The sequence below is a fragment of the Triturus cristatus genome, chromosome 5_2 (assembly GCF_964204655.1).
Source record: "Triturus cristatus chromosome 5_2, aTriCri1.1, whole genome shotgun sequence".
NCBI lineage: Eukaryota > Metazoa > Chordata > Amphibia > Caudata > Salamandridae > Triturus > Triturus cristatus.
The window spans coordinates 336182165-336201228 of record NC_140588.1 but is presented as its reverse complement, the minus strand read 5'-3'; the positions used below and the strand labels follow the sequence as shown (position 1 = coordinate 336201228).

Here is a 19064-nt window from a genome sequence, read left to right as displayed (position 1 = left end):
GGGAACTTCCCGCATAGGATACTGACCTGGTTGTGCCATCCATTCCGCAGTGGCGTCCTTAAACAATGCTCGAGGTGGCATTATAGACCGGAAAGATAACAGACGCTCTAAAGCACATCGGACATTGTCACCTACAATCGTACCAGTCGGAAATTGATTCTGGAGCTCAGAGACCTCGGGCGGTACATTATCAACCTCCTCGTTATCCCACTCTTCTCTCAAAGATTTACACATTTCCTCGAACACAAATCTTTGTGTGGGCTCATTAAACTGAGAAAATGTCTCAAACACTATACGCGAAGCGTACTGCGCAGGATGCCTAATCCATTTACGCGCCATTTTCACCAACGACTCACGTTCCCTACCATCAGGAATTTGACTGCGTCTCTGAGCAACATCAGAAAGAGTCGACCCGAGTATTGGCCCAAAAAGCGGAGAATAGAGAGTAGCAACAGCATTAAAGATACGGCTACGATCAGAACGAAAAGAAGAAGGAGGTACAGGAGCAACAACAGTAGGAGTAGAGACAGTAGCAGTGGACAGGGTAACAGGAGTAGTTGCAACAATAGACTGGTGAGGTACTGGCAAAGGAGCAGTAGGAAAAAGAGTTGGTAAAGGAGGATGAACAATTTGCGGCACAAGAGGATTCGGGAGAGCAGGAGGAACGACGGGCTGACCAGCAGCCGCCAAAGCAACAGGTTGAGGAATAGGAAGAATCACAGGACCCACAGTATCTGGAGCATAGGGAGGTGGCGATTTCAGTAGATAGGACAATAGGGGATCGTCCACCACTTCTTCTCCCGTCTTGTCTGGACTAGACGGTAAAACCGGATAACATCTATATACTGCCATATGATGGAGCCTAGCACTAACTTCCTGCTCCTTCTCATCTTTGTCTCGCTGATACTGTTCTGCATTTCGCATCACCGTAATAACACCTTCTCTCTTATTTTTCTTAATCTGTTTGATTTCTTTCTGCTTGGCCTCTGCGCCATAACCGAAAGGAATCAAACATGGCCGGCCTAGCCTTCCTTTTAAACAGTTTAGCTTCAAGATTATCTAATACGGCAGTTTCGAAACTACCGTGTGATGGCCAACTAAGAACGCCATCATTTTTAGTGTAACGAATCCAATATTCATTATATACAATAGGACCTACGCCATGGCGACTATAGAGCTCATAAATTGGAGTTCCAACCGGAGGTATCGGACATGAATCCTCCAGCCGGGAATCCGTGCTGCAACATTTAAGGAAACCAAACAAAGTACTACGGCCAGGCATCGTGCACACTAACCGAGTTTCCAAACTTCAAGGGCTATCGAATTATGATGTCCTCACACAAAAAATGCAAGACCCTCGGTTTTGGCAATTGCAATCGTCAAATAAAACCCAACAACTAAGAACCGACAACTAAGAACCACAAATGCAATGGAACCATGCAAACAACAAAGTAACCTCTGGGAGCGACCCACAAATACTTAACTGAAAGAGCAATGGCGTCACCAGGAAGGCCCGTCTATGGTCTCGCCGTACAAAGGACTACGCCAGGCGCCAAAACAGGTCGACAGTCAGGGCATCAGTCCGTCGCAGCCGTCAGGAGGCGGGAATCTTCGCGGGAAAAGTCTTCGGGCCACTTATTTCGACAACTGGATCGATGAAGCGGGGTGCACCTCCCCTCGGAGATTTCGCACGAAGTTCCTCACGATCGTCGGGCTTTGGACCGGTACCACTGATGTCGCCCCACGTTGGGCGCCAACTGAAGGACTGGGCTATTCTAAGGCCCAGCGGTGCCAGGGGACAACACCTGAAACCTTCGTGGGTTACCTGTTCCGGCGTATAAAATACACGGGACACTTCCGGCGGCGCCAAAGATCAGCGTTTATTTACTGCAGGGATACAGAAGTCGCAAGAAGTACACAACGTGTAGGTTCTGGGAGACTGCTTCGAATTGTACAAGTGGATCGCTCCTTTTATACACATTTTGGTCACTGCACAACATGGCAAACAAAGGTTACGACTCAGTTCCCACAATAAACTTCAAAAGGGTCGCGTTCATGTTTCAGAAGCCCGGAACATAATCACAACAACATTGCCGGTTCCCAACTGTAAAAGCACGTTATCCCCACATTAAGCACATTCCATTCTGACTGTAAACACATTAAGAGAAGGGACAGAAACAGATGCAAAGGAAGAACAAGGATGCACAACAGATTGGAAAAGAGTGTAGAGAGTAATAACGGAAACTTGATTGCAGGATCAAAGACCTCGTGCCTAATGCATGCATGACTGAAACAATAGACTGGCACGGCAAGACGAGCCTTGAGCGGGGCCATCTGCCTTTGCCGTGTCATTTCCCTTATCATAAAAGACACCCTCAAAGAAACACGTGTCCTTCGTGGAAGCTTGGGAATTCCAGGGTCACAGAGCGAACAAGGTCCGTTCGCTGGCTACTTGAGGGCAAGAAACAAAATGGATGCCGCATCTATAATGGAACCCGAGGGTTCGGATGGACGTACCTAGAAATGAGACGATCCGTACATAGTAGCGTAGCGAAAACGCGTACACCCACTAGACTCGTCATTTGCGGTTCGTAGATACCAAACTCGTCCATATTCGGACACACCCAAAAAGTGTTGTTCCGATTCAAGTCTATATTTTTTCAAGACTATTAGGTTATTTCAGATATGACACTTGGACAATTCCTTAATAAATATATTTTTTTGCCCCGGTAGTCATTTTTAATCTGCACATACACTAAAGCACTGCACGCTATTGGAGTTCATATAGTTGGAACATACATCTGGGCAAGAGTTCTTCCAGGAGCATAAGGGTCAGGTACCCAGTAGGGCCTGGCGGCTCAAGACTGTGGCCCTAGATCCAGTTCTCCTAGAGTTCCAGATGACGAAGCTCCGCCAATAAGGGTGGGCTGATGGACTCTATACTCTTGTCGGGTGATGAGCAAACTATCTGATTAAATTTCCTCACAAATATCTTTTCACAAACTTTTTTCACGGTATTCAGTGGTTATCTGTTCATTGTTAATAGACTGAGCATCTCGTGTTAGTTGTTAGGTTTTGAATGGGGATTGGAGGTGTTTCAGTCTTTAATTAATTTCCCTGTGACACTTATTCATATAGTGTTGTTGACTACCATTGTGTCACCTTTTGCCTCATTGAAGAGTAAGGTGGCTGCCACTAAACTGGTTAAGCCTTGGATGTGTGATTTGAAAGAGTCTGATGTAAAACGTGAGTAGGTGAGGGATAGCTGTTAAAAGGCTCAAGAGAAGTACATAGGCAAAGAGGCAACAAAAAGGAGACATTAACTCATGTTCAAAACAGGGGATTGGGTTAAGGTGAGGGTACTCTGGATAATTGCCAAGGGTCACTCTAAAACGTTCAATCCTATGGATATTGTATCAGTTAAGGACAGAGTGGAATAATTAAGCGACGGGAAATGGTGGAATAGGAGAGATAAGCAAAACAGTGTTGGGTGGAAAATGTTCTCAATGAACGGAGCAAGTTTTCATCTGTGTAGGAAGACCCTGGTATCTGTAGGTCGAAAAGGGAAAAGAGACCACCTGCATGGTTTAAAGACTATGTTGCTCTTCCATTTTAATCTGTGATTACGATTTTAGTGTTCTGCATGTTATACTGTTGAACAATAAAAGTGTTAAAGTGTTGCCTATTTTATGTTTGGCTGGTTAATGCATGTGTTTTATGCCAAAGAATGTATTTAATGTATTCATGTCATTTATCTCTATTGCATGGTTAGAGTGGATACGAGTTTCAGTAATGTAAATATTTATTATTTTTGTTTTTAGTTTATGGGGGGAAAGATGTGTTGGGTTCTGCTTCAGAACCTACTGCTTGTGCCAGTTTTACGACAATTACTAGAGGTGGGATGTGGAATGTAGCTGGAGGTGGAAACGACAGTTGCTGGCAGCTGCTTGCTCTGCCCGTTGTATTTTGCTTATTTGCAATAAATCTTCGAAATTCACTCTGGGCGTGTCTTCCTTGAGAGAACTTTTCAAGTTGCCATGGAGTCAAGCAGTAAAGTGCCTATGGACTGCTTCGACCCTAGCACGCTCTTCATTGTGCACCAATTTAATTCACACTACTGTTATTCGGATCATGCTGGCGGTTGCAGATGGTGGGCACCCGATCATACTTGTAATCATCACACATTCACCCAAGGCAAGAGAGAGGAAGACTGAAAAGGGAAAAAGGACAGGGAAAGATATGAAAATAGTGACAAAAAGAGGAAGCAGGAATGAAATGGGCCTGCAAGAGTGAGATGAAGAAATGGGAAGAGTAAGGTTGTGGAAGAAGGCAGCAGATGGACTCAGGAGTAGGTAGGCATGGTATGTGGCAACCGACGCATTCCGCAAGGCCAACAGTGAGCTTCTAAAACAACTTTGGGCCCCTCCACATATTTTTGTATTTACTTATTTTCACATTAAGCACTGTTTATAGCTATTGCACTGTGAAAGCTGTTTGTTGTTCTGCATAAACCTTGAAGAAGAAGTGACACATGCTGAGACGTTATCACTCAGGTTACTATAAGCCAATAAGATTGCCTCCGCAGTACCCAGGGCTCAAGCTATTTCATCATTGTGTGTAATCTACTTTAAAGATTTACGTGCAGGCCTTTCAAAGACGATGGGAGGGGTTAATAATTATAGCTGTCCCAGATTGAACAAGACACTAAGATGTAAATGTTCTCATTGTTTTATTTTACAATGTTTGACCTAGAATCAAGAAATGTAAAGTAGGTTATTTTGGGATTTAAAATACCAGCTGCACTTTTAATAGATAAAGTTCGCTACTCAACTACTTTCCAAACCGCAGCCATTCCTATCACTGTCACCTTTATTTTGCAGGTAACCAGCCATAGTGTGGGCTGACATATGTAGACGACAAGATGTAGGTCAGACGAGAAGACAGCCTTGATTGTTTCTGAAAATACGAACAATCTTACTCTTCTATCAACATTTACATGTTTGAATCTCATTGGCTGTGATGCCCTTAATCTGAACCACTCTTGAAACTCTTATCACCGTCCCTTTCTAAGCCACCTCCCCACCTCACGTTTCTTTGTTCAAAAAGTCCTTGTTGATGGGGTCTGTTTTCGACTCCAGCTGTTATGTGTACACCAGGCTCCAGCTGTTATGTGTACACCAGGGTCTCTCAGATACAGTTGTGTTTGTGTAAAGCCCTCGAAGACCCGGCGAGCATTGAAGAGCTATGTAAAATAACATGTAAATACATATGAAAGAAGACATGTTGATGTTACCTCAGATTAATGAAGGGATAGACTGTGCTTGCACTTTTTAAAGATAGATTTTTTTACTGCTCTCATCTCAAGCCATTAGTCACATTTCGGTAAAGACCCTGTGAAGATTAAACGAAGTGTAAAAATCCATTGCTGCAGTGTTGCACCAATTTGCCGTCCCTGTTTCCCTATCCATTGCTGCAGTGTTGCACCAATTTGCCGTCCCTGTTTCCCTATCCATTGCTGCAGTGTTGCACCAATTTGCTGTCGCTGTTTCCCTATCCATTGCTGCAGTGTTGCACCAATTTGCTGTCGCTGTTTCCCTATCCATTGCTGCAGTGTTGCACCAATTTGCTGTCCCTGTTTCCCTATCCATTGCTGCAGTGTTGCACCAATTTGCTGTCGCTGTTTCCCTATCCATTGCTGCAGTGTTGCACCAATTTGCCGTCCCCGTCTCCCTATGTCGATCGCCTGACTGCACAAGCCCACAGCATACACATAAATTTTGGATAAAAAGATGGCAAATACTCCCCCCCCCCCCCCCCCACCCCCGCCCCCAGAATAATATAGTGGGACATATTTGGCACGTATAGCATCTTTCTGTCTGTGTATTACTCTTTTAGTTGGTGACCATGAGGCCTACACATTTAGATCAATAACCTTTGATTTTTGACTGTGACACTGGACAAATATTATTACTCCAGACTAGAATATACTTTTTGTTACTCTCAAAATTTATTTTTCATAGGAAAACACTTATGTTCAATAAAATCATATTTTAAAATTGCATTCAATATGTACTCTGATTGGGTGCTCTGGTACAGTCTTATATATGCTATCTAACAATTCCGTATTACGGTATCTATCGCAGAGTCACACACAGTTCAAATCATGTACTTTCAAAATTGCAAATTAAATACTACACAAATACATTTCATATGCTTTAAAAAGTCCCACTGTCGACGCGTTTCGGTGCATAGGTTACAATAGTAGCACCTTCCTCAGGACGGACGAGAATTTAAAACCAAAGTTTTGTTCTTCTTTCTAAAAAAGAGAATGCATATAATTAATACCATTTCCCTATGGAGAGTTGATTCTAGTTCTGGGCTATGCTGTTAGTGTCACTTATACATATTGTCTGCCCTTACTTTAAGTGTAGGGGTTGAAGTCCTTCTGTGGGTGTTCAGGACGACTTTATCACCTCTCAACTTATGTGATTTTAGACCACTTGCATCATAGTGAGTGGAGTCATAGAATTCTACAAAAAGAGCATGGAGAATAAACACCAGTGCCATGACATCATTATTTGAAGTATATAGCATTATCTATGTACCTTACAGGCACAGCTAAACAATTGAATACAGGCGGTGCATATCGAAAGACGTACCTGCTTTAAGACACCATTGAACATGTGTCAACGTGACTTTTTAAAAGTAAGTGCTTTGCTTAACAGCATGAAAATAGGCTAATAGGCTCAAAAAGTATGGTGAAATAACTCCATGCTCTTTTTGTAGAATTCTATGACTCCACTCACTATGATGCAAGTGGTAATACACAGAAAGGAATCTTTTTTGATAAATATCTGACACCCAGTCCTTTCTGGTCCCTGGGAAACTCTCTTTTTTGAGATAGCATCTTTCTGTGCCTTCATAATCTCGAGTTAGCCTGGCCGCCTTCCTTAGGTTAAACCAAAATGGTTGAAACAACTTTCATCACACTTCCTGAAGCAGGCAGTCCAGTGCTTTAAATGGGCGGGTACTGTCCGGTACTGACTACCTGCACTTCTTAAATTTGAAAGGGAGAGTACCTGCACTTCTAAGCACTCCTATAATATATTGAATGAGAGAGTACCTGCACTTCTAAGCACTCCTATAATATATTGAATGAGAGAGTACCAGCACTTCTCATGAACAAACAGGCACTCTAAATAGTGTGTACCGGCACTTTTGTATTTCCCTTTAAAGCACTGATGGAGTCTTAACTATGATAAACAGGAGTCAACTCGCCCATTCAACACCAAACCAGATTATGCACATGGTGATGAGTCCCAGCTTCATAGTCCTGCAGTCTTGTGCAGGTGCAACAACAACATAGGAACATTTTTAAGATGTAACAAACATCATAAGGTGGTTGTTTTAGGTGGCCCTACTTTGAGCCGGTCTGCACCTGAGGCAGACTAAAGCCGACAATCTGTTTATCATAGTAGGCGCCTTCTCTGCATCAGTTGAGTTGGCAGATACACTACTGATAGCAAAGCAAAGACACAGGATGTGGTGGTTTACCCACTGCTCTGTGCTTCTGAGCAAGTAGCTTCCTGACCCTTGAATGGAGCCCATAACCTCCCTAAAACTGGGTGTGCTGTCAGAGGCTGCACACATTGTCACTGGAGACTTTAAGGTACCACTCAAGGGCTCCTGCCAAACCGTCAGTGTCTCTGTAGCAATACCTGCAGAGTTCAGTCTCTGACTTCTCCCACCATGGGGGTACGGGAACCTAGTGGGCCCCTAACCAAAGACGGTCCGCCCTAGCTCGGTGACACCTCCTGATCTCTGCTAGCACATCTTTAAAAAAGGCATTTTGTCCCATGTGGCTATAACTGTAATATGGGGCAGAGCCATTTTCTCATTTGGTGCGACCGCACCCATGTGCAGATGAAGATATCTCCACTTTACATTGCACAGGCACAAACCTTGCACCACACAAAGAGTGTCACAGGAGGTGAAGCCCCCTCTGTAATACCAAGGTAAGTGGGAGCACTAAAAACATGTGCAAATGCCTTAGCTTTCCCAGCGCACTTAAAAAAACATGGCCTGGAGCTTCAAAAAATGTACAACCCCCCATAAGCTTTTTGATGTCTAGACTTTGAACATTTTATAATAAACTGTTCCTGATAGGTGTAGAATTTTAAAGTAAATATAGGGATTTGCCTCAGAAGGGGGTTGGCTACAGCCCATTTGAACTTCTGTTTGGTCACCCTGTCAGGGGCCCATTGTGTTTCGTGAAGCTGTATGTATAGGGTTTGGTGGATGCGTTGGTGAGTCTTGCATGTTAAGATTGTATTTAGCACTCCAATGACTGCATACGCATTTATATTATTACCTAATCCTCTACACTGTACAGTGAGAGGATTGGTTGGATACTGCAGTGCATAGGGCATGAGTGAGCCTTTATAATCTGACATGTCAGTGTACTTCTTGAACCTGGAACTATTACTGAAGAGCATTATATTAAAAACAACAACATTTTCAAATGTCAACAGGTTATTTCTGTAAGTGTATTCCTATATGTCATCTGCTGTCTCTTTTAACGCACGTTTTTGAGTTATAAGAGGAACTTTCTTGCTATTGGCTGTCAGAAGAAACATCAAGCGAGGTGCACCACGCTAACGGACAGCGTCACTGCAATGAGAGCCGCACCGCAGAGGATAAGGGACAGGATATACTGCCCTCCACGACAGCACCGCAGAATACCACCCTCCTCCACGGAGACCATGGTCAGCGAGGAGGCTTCGTTGCTGAACACCTCGTCTTCCCGTCCACCGCTAGCCTCCACGGTCCACCTAAGGACGTTGACCTTCAGCTCCATGTCGTTGAGCATTTGGTCCACTTTCTCTATTTCCGCTGCCAGCTCACTCAGCTCCAGGTTCTCTTTGCTGTTGACAGCTTCATCATAGATGATGTTCTGGACACTTAGAGCCCTGGATGCTATAGGAGCTGTTGTACCTACAAACAGGATGTTGAAAAAAACAAAGACAGTATCCTTAGCTGTAGTACATATCTTCATTTAATGTCTCTTTTAAAAAAATAGTTTTATGTACAACACAACAACAAAGGGACTAAATAAGAGATATACACTATCAGTCGGAGACCACCGTAAACTCAACTATGTAATTGGCACTGGTGACATTCGCCCTACTCTACTGAGTGTCCCTGTGAGTGTGCGATTGAAAGTGAGTCTAGTAAATAAATGTTTGTAGTCTTGTGGCTATGTTTAACAGTGACTTTTTGGTGTTTGCATGATAAGGCTCATAATGTCCTTCCGCCATTCATTTTTAGGTTAAATTATGTCCCTCAGGTGGGTCCAGGATCCAAAACATCTTCTGAATGCGATCATGAAAGAAAGAAAACAGAGCCCCCTCCTCCAGCATTACAAAGGAGGTCATAGTAAGACGGAATCTGGTGTCGGTGAGAGACCTGCCTGTGGGACCAGAGGGTCCTGTACCCTCTGATTTTATTGTAAATTTTGTCATTGATTTGTTGGATTTTGACAAGGAGAATGATCCTCTTTAGATAGATAGATGTCACAGAATTAAGTGCAACGAGGATCGGGCAGCGAAAGAAGGTCCAACGTGCCCAACCCTGATCCATAGGGTGACAGACCTCACAGTAGACAATGAATTTCTTTGTAAACTTTACATTTTATCTAATGTACAACATAAACAACAGTGTACACTACAGATGGGATATTCCATAGCAAACGGAGTATAATACAAATGGAGGCAAATTATATCTATTCCACAGTGCTTAAAGCAATGAAGTTTGTGTAAGCATTGACAACTGAATGGACATTTCAGCGACATAAGACACATCGGCATATGAACGTTTCCTTCGGTTGAGTTCAATAATACATTTGCGCCTACTAAAAGCAAGTAGCAATGTGTCACTGCGTGTACTATAGTTGGCAATCTGAAGATACAGAAGTAAAGAAACAGATCAAGTATTTGACAGTGACATATGCCTGGAAGGGCTCTCCAATGTCTTTAGCCCAAGGATGCACATGGAGAAGGTCTATATAAACATTCTCCATATCGTTGCATTAGACCACGTCCTATGCCAACAACTGAATGCAAGTAGGTGGGACTCGCCCCAAGCACAAACCACCCTTATGTTTGCAAATTCTAGTGCAACAGCCATGGTCTGAGTATCCACTGGGATATCTCCAACCTAGACCAGCAGTGCGTTTAATATGGGGGGCATCGCCCAGAGAGCGGTATCCCAATCCTGATAACAAGGATTTCAGGTTTTAGGAGTGGAGTCTGGGTCCAAACAGGTGACATCTCATTCCATTTCATGATCAGGAGCTCTGCTATGCTTGCTTTCCAATATTTCTACACTAAAGGCCATAGCCATGCCAGGAGCACAAAGCCTGCATCTGGATGACAGCATTTTTCACTATCGACGGCTACTGTAGAATTCAATCACCCCGTACTCGCCGGTGTATACTACATTCCATGGATACATTAAAATGATTCAATCTATGCTTGCAATTGAAAGATGAACACAAAACTAGAGATAACCCAGTTGCTTGAAGGACTGGGGCAAACACCAGTAATAAAACGAAGAGTCCCCTTGGCCCAGATTCAATCAGAAATATATTGACGCTGTGCATTCTATTTTGTACAAAAGGGGGTGGTGATGGACAGAGCATCAGAACCAATCAAACACTCACACCCAGTCAACAGATCTGGGTTTGATCCATCACCGTTCTTTAGCCCACTCTGCCACCCCAGTTCAGACATGGCCATATGCAAATCAGTCTGACCCTGTGCCTCATGGGAACAGTCCAGCCCGAACTGCCAAGCCATGCCTTCCCTGGACCGGAAACAAGCTTCCTAGGACCGGTTTCTGGCATTTCAGCCATCTTCAGCCAGGCTTGCTTGAATCCAGTGGCAAAGTGAGCAAGGGACTCACGTCTGAGCATACCCTGCCAACTTATGGCGAACAAAGCAGTACAAAAGGGGGTGGTGATGGACAGAGCATCAGAACCAATCAAACACTCACACCCAGTCAACAGATCTGGGTTTGATCCATCACCGTTCTTTAGCCCACTCTGCCACCCCAGTTCAGACATGGCCATATGCAAATCAGTCTGACCCTGTGCCTCATGGGAACAGTCCAGCCCGAACTGCCAAGCCATGCCTTCCCTGGACCGGAAACAAGCTTCCTAGGACCGGTTTCTGGCATTTCAGCCGTCTTCAGCCAGGCTTGCTTGAATCCAGTGGCAAAGTGAGCAAGGGACTCACGTCTGAGCATACCCTGCCAACTTATGGCGAACAAAGCAGTACAAAAGGGGGTGGTGATGGACAGAGCATCAGAACCAATCAAACACTCACACCCAGTCAACAGATCTGGGTTTGATCCATCACCGTTCTTTAGCCCACTCTGCCACCCCAGTTCAGACATGGCCATATGCAAATCAGTCTGACCCTGTGCCTCATGGGAACAGTCCAGCCCGAACTGCCAAGCCATGCCTTCCCTGGACCGGAAACAAGCTTCCTAGGACCGGTTTCTGGCATTTCAGCCGTCTTCAGCCAGGCTTGCTTGAATCCAGTGGCAAAGTGAGCAAGGGACTCACGTCTGAGCATACCCTGCCAACTTATGGCGAACAAAGCAGTACAAAAGGGGGTGGTGATGGACAGAGCATCAGAACCAATCAAACACTCACACCCAGTCAACAGATCTGGGTTTGATCCATCACCGTTCTTTAGCCCACTCTGCCACCCCAGTTCAGACATGGCCATATGCAAATCAGTCTGACCCTGTGCCTCATGGGAACAGTCCAGCCCGAACTGCCAAGCCATGCCTTCCCTGGACCGGAAACAAGCTTCCTAGGACCGGTTTCTGGCATTTCAGCCGTCTTCAGCCAGGCTTGCTTGAATCCAGTGGCAAAGTGAGCAAGGGACTCACGTCTGAGCATACCCTGCCAACTTATGGCGAACAAAGCAGTACAAAAGGGGGTGGTGATGGACAGAGCATCAGAACCAATCAAACACTCACACCCAGTCAACAGATCTGGGTTTGATCCATCACCGTTCTTTAGCCCACTATGCCACCCCAGTTCAGACATGGCCATATGCAAATCAGTCTGACCCTGTGCCTCATGGGAAAAGTCCAGCCCGAACTGCCAAGCCATGCCTTCCCTGGACCGGAAACAAGCTTCCTAGGACCGGTTTCTGGCATTTCAGCCGTCTTCAGCCAGGCTTGCTTGAATCCAGTGGCAAAGTGAGCAAGGGACTCACGTCTGAGCATACCCTGCCAACTTATGGCGAACAAAGCAGTACAAAAGGGGGTGGTGATGGACAGAGCATCAGAACCAATCAAACACTCACACCCAGTCAACAGATCTGGGTTTGATCCATCACCGTTCTTTAGCCCACTCTGCCACCCCAGTTCAGACATGGCCATATGCAAATCAGTCTGACCCTGTGCCTCATGGGAACAGTCCAGCCCGAACTGCCAAGCCATGCCTTCCCTGGACCGGAAACAAGCTTCCTAGGACCGGTTTCTGGCATTTCAGCCGTCTTCAGCCAGGCTTGCTTGAATCCAGTGGCAAAGTGAGCAAGGGACTCACGTCTGAGCATACCCTGCCAACATCACCACCCCCTTTTGTACCGCTTTGCTCGCCATAAGTTGGCAGGGTATGCTCAGACGTGAGTCCCTTGCTCACTTTGCCACTGGATTCAAGCCAGCCTGGCTGAAGACGGCTGAAATGCCAGAAACTGGTACTAGGAAGCTTGTTTCCGGTCCAGGGAAGGCATGGCTTGGCAGTTCGGGCTGGACTGTTCCCATGAGGCACAGGGTCAGACTGATTTGCATATGGCCATGTCTGAACTGGGGTGGCAGAGTGGGCTAAAGAACGGTGATGGATCAAACCCGGATCTGTTGACTGGGTGTGAGTGTTTGATTGGTTCTGATGCTCCGTCCATCACCACCCCCTTTTGTACCGCTTTGTTCGCCATAAGTTGGCAGGTTATGCTCAGACGTGAGTCCCTTGCTCACTTTGCCACTGGATTCAAGCCAGCCTGGCTGAAGACGGCTGAAATGCCAGAAACTGGTCCTAGGAAGCTTGTTTCCGGTCCAGGGAAGGCATGGCTTGGCAGTTCGGGCTGGACTGTTCCCATGAGGCACAGGGTCAGACTGATTTGCATATGGCCATGTCTGAACTGGGGTGGCAGAGTAGGCTAAAGAACGGTGATGGATCAAACCCGGATCTGTTGACTGGGTGTGAGTGTTTGATTGGTTCTGATGCTCCGTCCATCACCACCCCCTTTTGTACCGCTTTGTTCGCCATAAGTTGGCAGGGTATGCTCAGACGTGAGTCCCTTGCTCACTTTGCCACTGGATTCAAGCCAGCCTGGCTGAAGACGGCTGAAATGCCAGAAACTGGTCCTAGGAAGCTTGTTTCCGGTCCAGGGAAGGCATGGCTTGGCAGTTCGGGCTGGACTATTCCCATGAGGCACAGGGTCAGACTGATTTGCATATGGCCATGTCTGAACTGGGGTGGCAGAGTGGGCTAAAGAACGGTGATGGATCAAACCCGGATCTGTTGACTGGGTGTGAGTGTTTGATTGGTTCTGATGCTCCGTCCATCACCACCCCCTTTTGTACCGCTTTGTTCGCCATAAGTTGGCAGGGTATGCTCAGACGTGAGTCCCTTGCTCACTTTGCCACTGGATTCAAGCCAGCCTGGCTGAAGACGGCTGAAATGCCAGAAACTGGTCCTAGGAAGCTTGTTTCCGGTCCAGGGAAGGCATGGCTTGGCAGTTCGGGCTGGACTGTTCCCATGAGGCACAGGGTCAGACTGATTTGCATATGGCCATGTCTGAACTGGGGTGGCAGAGTGGGCTAAAGAACGGTGATGGATCAAACCCGGATCTGTTGACTGGGTGTGAGTGTTTGATTGGTTCTGATGCTCCGTCCATCACCACCCCCTTTTGTAGTGCATTCTATTTTGGCAAAGTTTATTTTATTTTGACATGTCTCATGCATTAATAATATACAGGCCCTAAATACCCACCTGTATATGTTTGACGTATATCATAGCAAAATATACAAACATAAAAGCTAGGGACCAGACAAAACACACACTACAAGAGGCCTAGACACTATTCCTCATAAATACATGCCCAAGAGGAACAAAGGTTTGTTGACTTTCAGAAATGGGTCTTCTCGCAGGAGAATTGGACGTTTTGGTCCTATTACTACAATCCTCCTGGACCATCATCAGGACAACCATGGTGTGGGACACAATCTACTGGGGCAGTGGCACTTTCAAATAGCAACTATCCTTAGCCATGTCCCTCATACAAAGAACATTTTAACTAGCTCACTCGCAGTGTGAGTCCAAAAATGGGAACTCTAACAGAGAAGCTTTCGTTAAAGGACTGTAAAAGCATTCAGAACGGTTTGTCATTTCTGAGAATGCAGCTCAAGGAAGAACAGAGACGCGGCGGTTGAGTATTGTGTGTGGATTCGCAGATACCATGAGACTAGAATCTGTTCCCTTGAAGTAGCAGGGCTGGCTTATTCGATTTGATGTTTACCATAGAGCAAAATGCATGAAGTGCCTCATCTAAAGGACATTGAGCCCAATTCACAAAGGTAAACATAGACGTTTGGTCTAAACATAGACCAAACGTCTAAGTGTACGACTTTGGGAATTTACAAAGAGCATTTACCAGTACTATCTTTATGTCTGCATTCGGGGCGGAGATCCAACCAAAATGAGGACATAAAGATAGTACTTGTAAATGCCCTTTGTGAATTCTCAAAGTCGTAAACTTATACATGTGGTCTTTGTGAATCGGGCCCAATGTTTTCCCCGACACATGCATCTTTAATAAGCATGTCTCTGTTCCTCATTGAGTTGCATTCACAAGAGTCACAAACAATTCTGAATGTCTTTCACAGTCCTTTAAAGACTACGTCTCTGTCAAAGTACCAATTTTTGGACTCACATGGCAGGTGAGCTAACTCAAATGTTCAAAGCTGAGTGTTATTGCTGACCTGAGATACGAGTAAGTCCATCTACCTTAATAATGATTCGTGAGAAACTTCTCAAGAATATTTGGAAAAAATGGGCCCCTGCTGGGTAGTAATGGACAGACACTGTTAGGGTGCAGTGTACCACTTACACCACTAGGTGCAGGCCCATTGTACCTGCTGCACTAATGATAGCTACACACCGAGGGGTCTATTGTGATAGTCCGCCCGCCACCGCAACGGCTAAAGGGACCGCCCACCATAGGTGCGGCGGTCCCACTGTATGCATCAGGATGCCCCCGCCACACTGGCGGGCGCATCCCACATTCCTAAGATTGCAGCGGGCGGTGCTGTCAGCAGCACCCGCCGCAATGTCAGAAATGCATGTTGTGCATTTGCATGCACAACATGGCAGGCACCGCGTGGTGCCTGACACCTTGTGCATGCAAATGCTGGGAGGGTACCTGGTTCCCCCCATGTGCACCCTCCAACACCCTGAGGGCCCGGTATGGGGCCCCAACTGCAAAGACTGTGAGCCTTTCCATGGCGGCAATGCCACCATGGAAAGGCGAGTGACCGCCTGCATCATAATATGGATGGTGGTGTCTTGCAGACACCGCCACCATGCTATGGCCTTTTTCCGCCCGGTCGACGAGTCGACCGGTGGAAAATCGGTGAGCGGTATTTCCGTCCGCCGTGGTCCCCCCCGCCATCGTAATGTGGCGGGGGGAATTGGTAGGCAGGCGTGGGAATTGGCGGGCGGATCGCCACCACTAACATAATCGACCCCCTAGTTCTGAGTGTTAGCAATTATTTCACTGTTATTGCATGAATGGACCTGTTCTCTGTCTAAGGAAAGCTTGAATCGTTGCTGTCTGTGCACAGTTCGCTGAAGCGTACATTATTCTTTAAAAAAATGAACACAACGAATTGCCTGACGTTCTACAAATCACGGCTTGACAGATTTATATTTGTTTAGTCACAGAGTCAGCAGGCGCAGTGCGGCTGCTGAGAGTTTTAGTACACCTGAGTGACCTGAGCCATCCTGCTCTGTTCAGTCAGTCAGTCAATCAAAAATACTTTATTCGGCTGCATCAGCAATCATAAAAGTGGATCGCTATACATATAAAAAGCCAATGTATATTAAAAATTACTTAAAACAGTAAATTCATTCAGCAAGATAGCAAACTTATAAAATACATATATGTATAGAGAGAGAATAACCTTGCATCTCATATCTTTATGGTCAGTGTCTCTTCCGAGTCCGCAAACAACATTTAATAAAATGTAGCAAAGCATGACACAACGCAACAGTTTCTAGTTGTTGTAAAAAAGGAAAAGGCAAACTTATGAGACCTAGGGATCCTTTAGGATGGAGGGAGGATTCCCTCCGCTGGGCGGGCGGTTGCAAACGCCGGACGGGTGGCGGAAATCCGCCTGCCATCGAAGCCCTGAACACCGCCGGTCCGATTAGCATTGCGGTCGTGATTTTCCGCCCGCCACTTTCACGCCGGTTGCAGTCCGCCCGCTTGCCTGGCGTGCGGAGCTGGACCGCTACAATTGTGGCGGATCAGGGCCAAGCACCGCCGGCACAATTATGATACCGGCGGTCGCCAGCTTTCAGCGGCGGTGGATCCGCCATGGAAAGGCATGCGGAGAATGTCGCTGGGGGTCCATTGTGGACCCCCAATGTGTTTTCTGCACTGGAGGGGTACCAATGGTACCACCCTACATGTCCTTGTACCAGGTGGCAGGCACTGTACAGTGCCTGCCACACAGTGGAGGGACATACAGGACATGCTTGTTTGGAAATCGCGGCGGTGCTGCTGGCAGCCCCGCCCACCACAATGTTAACCGCCGTGATCCGACCACCGCGGTCGGATTTCCACTGCGGAGCATAATAATCGGACTGGTGGTTTTCCCGCGGTCCTGGCGGGTGGTATTTTCCCGCTACCATGGCGGTCGGAGGAATTTTCTGACTGCCATGCTAATAGACCCCTTAGGCCCACATGCATCAAAGCAAAAACTGGTCGCAAACGGGCAGATTCTCAGAATCTGCCCCTTTGCTACAGGTCTTATTGCATTTGGGATGCCTCATCCCAAATGCAAAAATCGCAATTTAAGTAATCTCTAAATTGCGATTACTTAAATTGCCATTGCATTTAAGGAATCGCAAATTGAGATTCCTTAAATGCAATGCACTAAAGTAAAAAAACTAGTGAATTCACTAATAGGGGGCACAAATTACCATGAAGTTGAACTTCATGGTAATTTGCAAAAACTTTGAAAAATGCACTAAAGTGATTTTTCAAAGTTCCATTTTACACACACACATGCCCTTGTGGCATGTGTGTGTGCAAGATGTACTCATAAGCAGATTTCAGGGGTGCAACAGGGTGTCTTTTTGATACCCTGGCACCCTTGAAATTGCAATTTCAATTTGCGATTCTCTAATTGAGAATCGCAAATTAAGAATGTCTTCCCATTAATTCCTATGGCCCTCTAGGCCCATAGGAATGACTGGGGAGGTATTCCTTAATTGCGACTCGCAATTTGCGAGTCGCAATTAAGGAATGTTTAGAAATTGCTATTTTTTAAGCGATTTCTACATGCTTAGCCTTTTGCTATTCCTTATTAGCGAATCCTTATTTTCCGCTAATAAAGAATCGCAAATGGCATTGTTGATGCATGTGCCAGATAGTGTCAAGACTGCGTAATATAGGCACAAGGAAACGTTTCGTATGTGTTGTGTAAAACCCACAGAAAAGAATAAAATGCAAAGTGCTCTGTTCGGATTTTCCATCACATGGACATGTAGGGAGGGACAGAAACCACAAGCCTTGGGTCGGAAACGCCACTAAGAAATGAACAAGATGAAAGCATAGCCTCGTCAGGAGAAATCTGTCCTGTTCATATGAAATACGTAGTATATAGAACTCTGGTGCAGGGCTCACTATCACACTCCATCAAGGTGAGCCTGGGTCTGTCATCTGCAGTTCTGCCCAGTGCTTATTAAAACATTTTTTTAAATACAAGTCTTTTACCAGTTTCAATGCTGAATGAATTGAGGGGCCGATTCACATAACTAATCTGAGACAAAATCCTAAACTTACTACTTTTGGTATTCACAGGAAGGACTTACGATTTTTGGTATTCACAGAATGCACTTACGACTCCTAACTTTACGTCCGCATTCGGACTGGAATTTCCACACCCGGAGTGTACTCTCCGGCTAGGGCCGTACTCTCCGTCTCGAGCCGTAATCTGGGGCCGGATAAATTGTAATTAAGGCTTCCTGTTTTCCGTTTTTACTGATTTTTACAGATAAATACAGACAGAAAACATTCATTTTCTTGTCTGTATTTATTTTAAAATGTGGACAGAAATCGAAATTGAGTTGCTTTTTGAGTAATTCTAAATACTGACTGCCAGGCTAATAGATGTGGCGATTGATAGATAAGAGGGTTAAAAAAGTAATGAATTTTAGTAAAGAGGCTTTAACAGCAGTAGATATGCACATGGTTGATACTGACATTTGCATATTTTCATATAAGTGCACTGATTTATCTTCTACAGGTGTTCACAGCACTGAAACCTAGCAGACATTCAAGCATGAGCCCATATTTATCGGTTCATTAAATGTGGAATTACACTCATTTCAGCTTCATTTTTCCTCAAAACCCAAAATAAATATGGATAAATACAGATAAAATTAGCAAAATATAAATATGGATAAATACAGACGGAAATGGCAAAAACATAAATACCATAAAACCAGGAGCCCTAATTGTAATCAATGGGCCTATTACAATTTTTACAAAAAGGAACATTAGAAATGTGTGATAAATGGTAGAGGGGTCATGAAAAACAGTTTGGGCAGGGAAAAGGGTACGGCCAGACACTACATCATAACCCAGAAAAGCTTTCTCCTTTGCATCATGGTGCATGCAGTGCACAATGAGTGCTCTCCTCAGTGTTGACTGCACGGCATGAGTGTATGGGTACTGCTGAGTCAATGGATGAGTGCATGA

General features: G+C 45.4%; 1 protein-coding gene across 1 annotated transcript in view; it reads right to left on the bottom strand.

Annotated features, from left to right (window-relative positions):
- Nucleotides 1–5985: 5985 nt before the first annotated feature.
- The window catches only part of LOC146822948 (regulator of G protein signaling 9-binding protein B-like), a 165987-nt gene continuing 152908 nt past the window's right edge, over nucleotides 5986–19064 (bottom strand). Inside the window, exon 3 of the mRNA XM_085606602.1 lies at nucleotides 5986–8994. Coding sequence (XP_085462728.1) covers nucleotides 8636–8994 — 359 coding nt within the window. The 3' untranslated portion in view covers nucleotides 5986–8635. The remainder of the gene's footprint in view (nucleotides 8995–19064) is intronic.